At 44.2% G+C, this 9,218-nt stretch overlaps 1 protein-coding gene across 1 annotated transcript; it reads left to right on the top strand.

The window, feature by feature from the left end:
- Window positions 1-8,532, top strand: BECN1 (beclin 1). The gene is made up of 13 exons (XM_090291254.1): window positions 1-150; window positions 422-550; window positions 892-959; window positions 2,065-2,123; window positions 2,561-2,629; window positions 2,779-2,869; window positions 2,977-3,113; window positions 3,270-3,464; window positions 4,366-4,512; window positions 5,738-5,887; window positions 6,389-6,449; window positions 6,888-7,030; window positions 7,736-8,532. The coding sequence occupies exons 2-13, from the start codon at window positions 424-426 to the stop codon at window positions 7,902-7,904; spliced, it is 1,416 nt and encodes a 471-aa protein (XP_090147380.1). The 5' UTR covers window positions 1-150; window positions 422-423; the 3' UTR covers window positions 7,905-8,532.
- Window positions 8,533-9,218: the final 686 nt, after the last annotated feature.

The following is a 9,218-nucleotide window of genomic DNA, read 5'->3' as shown; positions in this document are numbered from 1 at the left end:
TCCGGTCAGGGCGGAAATCCTCCGCCGGCCGACCGGGAAGTAGCTGGAGACTGGGCGATGGCAGTTCTAGAGGCCTCGCTCCGGTGCAGACCCGAGGCCACGGTGCCCCCGCGGTAGACTGGACCAGGGTGGCGGGCTTCGGGCCCCGAGGTGAAGAGCGTCGAGGGCTGAACCGCGCGACCTTAGAAGGGAGCCTGGGAACTCTGAGGGCCCCTATTGAGTCCCTCCCTTACTTGGCTGTAAACTGCCTTTGCCGGGACTGCCCTGGAAGCAGGTCCACCTGATATCGTACCGGTGCTAGAGGGAACGGCGTGGGCGGGATTTCCCACCTTTACAACACCAGCAAGGCTGGTGGCAGCCCCGGAACAGGGGTTCAAGGGCGCCACTTCTTCCTATCATCGCCTCCTCTCCATCGCCTTAGGAATGGAGGGATCTAAGACGTCCAGCAACACCATGCAGGTGAGCTTCGTGTGCCAGCGCTGCAGCCAGCCCCTAAAACTGGACACGAGCTTCAAGATCCTGGACCGTGTCACCATCCAGGAGCTCACAGGTCAGCGAGACCCTTGCAAAGAGGGTGGTCAAAGTCGTTGAAAGAGGACAGCTTTGGAGATATAGGTCTTAAGGTGTGTCTATCCGTGTAGTCTGCCACAGACTCCCGTGTAGACCTAAGAAAGTCAATCTCTGGCTTCCTGTTTTCTCATCTGGAATGTAAAGGAGTTCTGACACTGTGCTTCGGAGAGCTTTCCATAGTAGCAGGGAAAGGTCCATAGTTTTTTACTCCTTCTGATTCAGAGTAAAGGAATATATTTTTATATATAGGCATTTTCTGAGAACTTACCATATACCAAGTGCATTACATGCATTTTGACTCAATATTTTCCTTGCCCTTAGCTCCGTTACTTGCCACAGCCCAGGTGAAATCAGGAGAGACCCAGGAGGAAGAGGCTAACTCAGGAGAGGTAGGAAACAGTGCCAACCGAGTTTCTGCAGGGTACTTGGTGCTTCTGTAGCCCACACACTTTTGGGATCCCTGGTTAATAAGAGACATCCTACATGATCAGACCACTGTGGATCATTGGAGGTACAGAAGTGCACCTGAGGTCACAGGGTTACTGAATGAGGCATCCATTAAAAAATGTGGGAAGTGGTTCTTTATCTGAAGCAGAATTGTAAGTTATTATAGGTGCGAGATGGGATGACCTATGTATCCAGGTCATCTAAGGGCATTCCTGGTTTACATCTGTTGTCTTAGGTAATTATTAATATCCAGTCCTCTCCATTCTCAAAAGTATCTTGGTTTGGGCAATGAATTATATGATTACTATAGCGAGAAGGGATTGTCAGTGTTGGAGAACTATGATAACTTCAGTGATCATTTTCATTGCCAAGGACAGATATCATACGTTTTTTTTTTGTTTTGTTTTTTAAGATTTTATTTATTTTTAGAGAGAGAAGAAGGAAGGGAGAAAGAGAAGGAGACAAACATTAGCATGAGGTTGGTTGCCTCACACTCCCCCTTCTGGAGACCTGGCCTGCAATCCAGGCTTGTGCCCTGACTTGGAATTGAACCAGCGGCCTTTTGATTCACAGCCCGGTGCTTAGTCCTCTGAGCCACACTGGCCAGGGCTATCATAAGTTTTTGATCACATTAAATTATTTCAAAGTATTGAAAACATGGAAATTACCTGCTTTTTTCTGTGCTACGGCACACTTCATTGTAGTCTGATCTGGCTTTTTTGTTGTGCCATGGTATTTAGGGCATCTCATCCCTACCCTTAAGTAAGTGAGAAAATGCATATTTAATTATCGTGCAATTCAGTAAACATACTTAGGAAATGATGTTCCCCACAAAAAATCAAATGGAACTTGGGGTGTGTCTATACTAGGGGTCCTTTCTTAGTATCCAAGGATTAGCTATATAATACTCATTTGTTAAGTCTCTGTGGTTTATCAAGTCTTGTGATTATCAGTCAAGGGTAAAGCCAAATAGTTCTGAAGCTGTTTGGGAAATAGACTTTACCTCTAAGCTGTCAGAATTCTAATGCCTTTTTATTTCCTTCCCAGGAGCCATTTGTTGAAACTCGCCAGGATGGTGTCTCTCGCAGATTCATCCCCCCAGCCAGGTGCCTACTATTCCTCAGCCCCCTGCTCCTTGCCAACGATTAGTAGAATTTTAACTGAACCCAGAATTGAGACCTGGTGATAGAGATGAATGATTACCTAGTCTTTTGGCTCTTCCAGAAAAGATGCATTCCCTTACACTAGCCCATCACCTTCCAGTACTAACTTTTTCCTGCAGCCGTTCACACATAGGAAGAGATAATAGCTCTCATGATAAGTAATTGGGATGAGTCAAGGGACTGATTGACTAATAAAAGAGATGGACTCCTTGAAAAGTTTAAAAGTAGCAAATGTTAGATGTTCAGATTCTTAGTTATTGATACATGTGAAGGTGGCTGGCAAGGGGTGTAATATTAAAAAATGGTCTTTCCAGATTCTCCTTCCTTTTCTGTTATAGACACACACAGATCAGTTTTTGATGCCCCCTCTCCCTCCTTAGTCCATCCAGGCCAATCTTCGTGCTGAGTGCCCCTGTGGAAGACCAGCATGGCCTTCCCTTGGGACAGAGGTACCCTTGGGAGGTCAGTCGGGCTAGAGTGGGTATGCACCTTGAGGCCCCTCAGCTGGTGCTTGAGAGTCTCTGCCACTGGCATGGCAGTAGGTGGAGGAGGCCTCTCTGCTCCCTCATGTGGCCCATGGGCGGGGGGCTGTCTGCAGGATGATGTCTACAGAAAGTGCCAACAGCTTCACTCTGATTGGGGAGGCATCTGATGGTGGAACCATGGAGAACCTCAGCCGAAGACTGAAGGCAAGTCGGCCTCATTCCAGCATCAGCTAGTGGGCATGGCTGGTAGAGGTGGGTGTCTGGGCAGGTAGCAAGGGGCAGGCCCTACCCTGACTCTCTCACACTTCCAGGTCACTGGGGACCTTTTTGACATCATGTCAGGCCAGACAGATGTGGATCACCCACTGTGTGAGGAATGCACAGATACTCTTTTAGACCAGCTGGACACTCAGCTCAATGTCACTGAAAATGAGTGTCAGAACTACAAGTGAGTGACTCCAGAGCCAGGGCCTGGGAAGTGACGTCTGGGTCTCAGAACTGTCACTGTTCTGAGACTGCCTGGCCCTTGCCCAAGAGCTATGCTCCACTCAGGTAAACAGAATAACAGGTTACTGCTGGTAAGCAGACTCTGTGTCCCTGGCAGACGCTGTCTGGAGATCTTAGAGCAAATGAATGAGGACGACAGTGAACAGCTACAGATGGAACTAAAGGAGCTGGCATTAGAGGAGGAGAGACTGATTCAGGAGTTGGAAGATGTGGAAAAGAACCGTAAGATAGTGTCAGAAGATCTCGAAAAGGTCCAGGCCGAGGCTGAGAGACTGGATCAGGAGGAGGCTCAGTGAGTGATCACCCTATTCTTCTATTTTCTGCCCTCAAATCTCCAGGAGGGGAAATGGCTTCTAGATGAATATATCTGATTAGTTTGTAAGCTGCAGCCAGCTCTCCTTCTGCAGCATGTTTGCTCTGGATTCTGCATATTGTTTCCAGGCCCTGTTTCTAGAGGTTTGTTTGAAGGATTATGTATGAAGGATCAGCATGATCAAATGGAAAAAGTGTGTTGATTAAGTAGAGTGAAGAGCCAGGGTTGTAGTAAGCTCTGTGCTGTATGGAACTGGGCTCATTTGGGTAAGTCAGCACTGCAACTGGCATTTTCCTCTGGAAAGATGAACATATTGGCCTACATTTGTTCTTTCTCAGCTCAGAAATTTCATTGGTGCTCTTGACCTGAGAGAACCCTCTGTATTTGGAGCAGACAGAGTGTCCACATTAACTGAAATGGGGGAAGTGAAGGACAGAACAAAAAGTTAATTTTTCATGGAGTGGTATAACAAGTTCCATTGGAAATGGTGTTTACTGACTATTTAAAGGACAATAAGTATATAGAGGTGAAGTTATAGAAGTTCAGTTATAGCCAATCCATGGAAGAAGCCACTCTTGACCCACTCACCTTGCTTCTGGAAAAGATCAGCCATCCAAAAGGTGTTTGGCTCTAGTTTGGAGAGTCATTTTTATCTCACTTTTTTGCATACGGGCAGCTGGAATTTGAGGCATTCCTGTCCTTCCCAGACAAAACAACTGGGGCAAGTATGTTCCTTTCAGTGGGATCTGTGCCAAATCTAAGAGATGCTATAACTAGATATAACTTTAATCACCAAGAATAAATCATTAAGGGGGGTGATAACAGAGAAATTTTAGCCCCCAAACTAACAGCCTTCAATGGCCATCTTGGCTGCTCACAGGTATCAGAGAGAATACAGTGAATTTAAACGACAACAGCTGGAACTGGATGATGAGCTGAAGAGTGTAGAAAACCAGATGCGCTATGCCCAGATGCAGCTGGACAAGCTGAAGAAAACCAACGTCTTTAATGCAACCTTCCACATTTGGTAATGAGGGCTGGAGGATGAGGAGCATCTGGGAAGCACTATCTGGACCTTAGCTGTTGACCACTAAGCCAGGGTGCCCACCTCCCACAAAGTAGGACTGTATATTATTTTCACCCCATCTAGGTTTCTTTCATTCCTTGTGATGGGCTAGGCACATTCAGGGGATTGGAATTCTAGAACTTAGTGCCATATACTTTTTCAAGGAAAGGGAAAGATCTGAGCCTTCCAGCCACATTAAATTCTGGTCCTCTGCCTGGAGCTGATTTCTTACCTTTAGGATCATTTATTTATTAATTTATTTGGCGTTTTCTCCATTTAACTAGTATCTGTTGAGCATCTGCTGTGTGGTAGGCACTATTCTAGGATGACAATAGCAAACCGTATGCATTTTACCTTATAGTTGCTTACAGTCTCATGGAAGAGATGGATAAGTAATAGGCAGTTGTAACACAGTGTGATAATGGTGACCAAGGGTGCTGTGGGAACACAGGGCATTTCACCCAATGTGGGGAGGTCACATGGAAAGTTCCCCTCAGAGGAGGTTGATGTTTAAGCTGAGATGTGAAGTAGAAGTCTGCAGAGGAAGGGGGGTTGTTCCTGGCAGAGAGAATGTCATGGGCAAAGAACTCAGAGAACTGAAAGGAACTTATTGCGACTGGAGAGTAAGTGTAAAGGGGAGATTGACAGGATATGAAACTGGAGAGTTACCAGTCCTTAAAGTATCTTGTAGGTGTCATGAAGGGATTTGGACTTTATCCAAAAGGCAGCGAGAGCCACTGAAGCATTCTAGGCAGGGAAGTGAATAATTATGTTCGCATTTGTGATAACTTGACCTGCAATGTGAGAAATGACTTGAGGGAAGGGGGCAGTATTTTTGTTAGTAGGAATCTACACAGGAAAATAGAGTAGTGGCATTGAGTTGGGGAGAAGTGGACAGATTGGAGAGATTTAGGAGGTAGAATCAAACAGTTTGGTGCTTTCTTGCAGGGAGCGAGCTGAGATAGAGCATTCAAGGTTGATGCCCAGGTTTCTGCTTTGGCATCTGAGCAGCAGGTGGAAAGATGACTCATGTTTTAGACATGTATTTAAAGTACCAAGTAGGTATAAGAATCTGGAGATAAGGAGAGAGATTTATCCTAGGTTTTAGGTGAGAGCAGGAAGTCTCAGAAGTTGCTAAGTTTTAAGTTCTCCCTTATTTTTCCCTGCCCTTTGCCTTCCTCTATAGGCACAGTGGACAATTTGGCACAATCAATAACTTCAGACTGGGTCGCTTGCCCAGTGTTCCTGTGGAATGGAATGAGATTAATGCTGCTTGGGGCCAGACAGTGTTGCTGCTCCATGCCCTGGCCAATAAGATGGGTCTGAAATTTCAGAGGTAAGAAATGTAGCCTTTTCTTAGGGTTCTGTTATGTCTTTGATATAATTTGCATCTCCATCCTCCTATTGCTTTCCACTATGGCTAAAACCCTTGCTCCCAACAGACTGGGAGTTGACTCTCTGTGGAGGTTGTCTGCTTCTGGTTTTCCTCTCACCATAGTGCTCTTCCTACTGATCAAGCAGCCCTTGACCTGCATGACCATGGCAGTGGTCCCCAACCCACTCCAGAACTTTAGTGTTCCTCAAGCTATTTTTAGTTTTTGTTTTTAAATCTAAACCAAAACATACATTTGTCCACAAAAGCCCCTAAATAATTACATAATAAGTGTACTTTGTTCGGTAAGCAAAATCTTAAACATGGAGCCTGTGGGGAGGTGTGAGAGAGGGGTGGGAATAATAAGAGAGGTAGGATGAACTCTGAAAATCATTGGGTTCTGATATCTCAGTAATCACTTTAGAAGGTGTCCTGTATCCATCTCTGTATGCATCTCCTTTTTAGGTATCGACTTGTTCCCTATGGAAACCATTCATACCTGGAGTCTCTGACAGACAAATCTAAGGTACTCTGGGAAGCTCCATTTTCACTGGAATACAGAATTCTTATACCTCGTAACAAAATGATTTACTTTTGATAATGGCATTATTCCGTTTCCTCGTCAGACTGAGATATTTCATGAAGAGCCAATGTCTTTTCTAGTTTAGGGTTAGCTCTTTGAGTCCTATAGAGAAAATTAGTTTTTTACAGTCTGTTGAGGAAGGTTATGGGTAGATCAAAGGAGAATGTGTGCTTTTGGATGGGGAAGGAATCACTGTGAGGTAGATGTTTAATACATTTCCATTGATAGTAAAACAGGTCTAGGTGCATTGTTATTTGCCCAGGGTTACTGTTTTTAGTGGAATACAGAAAGAACATGACTTGAAAGATTGACAGGATTGGGAACAATCTCTGACAGCCTGTCTTAGTGCCATACCCATAGCCATTTCTTCTTCTTGAGCAGGAACTGCCGTTATACTGTTCTGGGGGGTTGCGGTTTTTCTGGGACAACAAGTTTGACCATGCAATGGTGGCTTTCCTGGACTGTGTGCAGCAGTTCAAAGAAGAGGTTGAGAAAGGCGAGACACGCTTTTGTCTTCCTTACAGGTCAGTATCCCCCAATGCTGAATGAACGTAGAGCAGGACCAAATCAAGCAGAATTGAAGGGATAGTAAGAATGGAGGCAAAACATAGTGTAACTGGCGGGAAAGCAGATAATGGTGTAAAATCATATGACACTGATGGGCAAAGACTGATCAGCACTGCAAGTAGGACAGAATGTGACCACCTGGCTCCTAGAGAAAAAGACTGTCTCAGGTGGTTTGGGGGTTTTCTTGGCACAGAGCTCAAGCCTGCTCTCCAATTTCAGGAAGGTTTTTCCTTAAGCCCTTGGAAATATACAGCAATGCTTCCAGTGGTGGATGGGGACCTCAGTTCAAGAGAGTAAGGCTGAGCAGCTTCTATCACCCCAAAACAAAGCCTTTCTTTTCTTCTCCCTCCCTTCTCTCCCCATGAGTCCAGGGATGCCTAGGAAAACAGTGAGGAGTACTGTAACCCTCGCTTACCCTCTGCTCCAGGCTTGTCATCTGTTTGGGTGTGTGTCCTGTCCCTGTACTCCACACTGACAATGAGGCTCTTGTGACAGCCTTCTTGATTTTTGGCTTTCAAGCAAATCCAAAATACACTACCGTTGCTCGCCAAGAGTTCTTTAATAGATAAAATGACGTGAATGGTCCCATGATTAAGTCCCTGCCCATTTGCCTGAACTGACTTAACTCAGATCTCAGTTACTAATGAGCTCTGCATCTGCAGGATGGATGTGGAAAAAGGCAAGATTGAAGACACAGGAGGCAGCGGTGGCTCCTATTCCATCAAAACCCAGTTTAACTCTGAGGAACAGTGGACAAAAGCTCTCAAGTTCATGCTGACGAATCTTAAGTGGGGTCTGGCTTGGGTGTCCTCACAGTTTTATAATAAGTGACTTTCTTTTTTCCTTAGGGGGCTGTTTGCCTTAAAGGCTTTAAATTTTGTTTTGTTTGAAAAAAAGATTTTAAATTAAATTCGGGTACTATTAAACAGCACATGTTTACAATACCAAAAAAGAAAAAAAAAATCTACAAAAGCCACTTTAAAATATCATATGACAAATAGTTTCCAGAGCTACACATGCCATGTATAGCGACCAACCTTTGTTGTCATTTTGACTCTTAACCCCATGCCTTTCTTTCCCTCTGTCCCCTTAAAACAACTAATTTAAGTTGGCTTTTTTTTTTTTTTAACTGAGTTGAATTGAAATTGATGTGTTTTTCAGTGGATTTTATCTCTCTCAACTTCCTGCACTTAACGATATTAAATAGAAACTTTTGTCTCCAACGAGACGATGAGATGTATGAGACACACAATAGGATAACGTGAGAAAATGACATACAAGCTTTGGTCACCATATGATGCGATCAGAAGCTTGAAATTTAACACTTCTCACTTGGTTCTAGTACCGAATGCCTGCTCTGCTCTGTGTTAGAGACATAAAATGGTGTTTGATAGTGTTTGAGACCTTATGGAGAGATTTAATTATTTGTAATAAAAGATTTGCTGCAGTCTAATAACTGCCCAAGGTGCACTGTTGGGTTTTTCTTTAACTAAAATAGAGTACTTCATATTTTGGGAGAATTGAGCTCAAGTGCAAGTATGTGGAAATTCTGTTGAAACATGTTTAGGGATGGGTTAGTGTTACTTTTTCAAAAGACTAGTGGAGCCCTGACTGGTGTGGCTCAGTTGGCTGGGCGTCATCCTGCCAGGCGAAAGGTTGCTGGTTGGATTCCCAGTCAGGGCACATGCCTGGGTTGCAGATTGAATCCCTGGTTGGGGCGCATATGAGAGGCAACCAGTTGATGTTTCTGTCTCACATCAATGTTTCTCTCTCCCTCTAAAAATAAATAAAGTCTGGAAAAAAAAAAGGCTAGTGGAAATAGCTGTAGAGAAAGCTCTATTTGTGCAGATCTGAAAAACAGAACAGGGATGTTAAACTAAGGGATATATAGGCTGTCTTCTTGCTCAGTCAAAGTTACCCAGATGGTCTCAGTTTTTGAGCCCCTAGTTAATACTGATGTTCATGTCTGATGTTCTCTGTTAATGAACAGTTAAAGAAAAGGCATAAATATCTTGTTAAACAAAAGTGAATCAACTTTACTCATATTTCTATCTCTCCCAGCTTTTCACATTTCCAGTCTGATATGACAAAAAGCACATGTTTATCCACCTTAACTCTTTATGATGCAGAACAATAAGCATAAAG

This window comes from Furipterus horrens, unplaced genomic scaffold (assembly GCF_987537825.1).
Source record: "Furipterus horrens unplaced genomic scaffold, mFurHor1.1.pri manual_scaffold_11, whole genome shotgun sequence".
In the NCBI taxonomy this organism is placed as follows: Eukaryota; Metazoa; Chordata; class Mammalia; order Chiroptera; family Furipteridae; genus Furipterus; species Furipterus horrens.
Note: the sequence above shows the minus strand (reverse complement) of the source record. Positions and strands in the feature narration are given on the sequence as shown.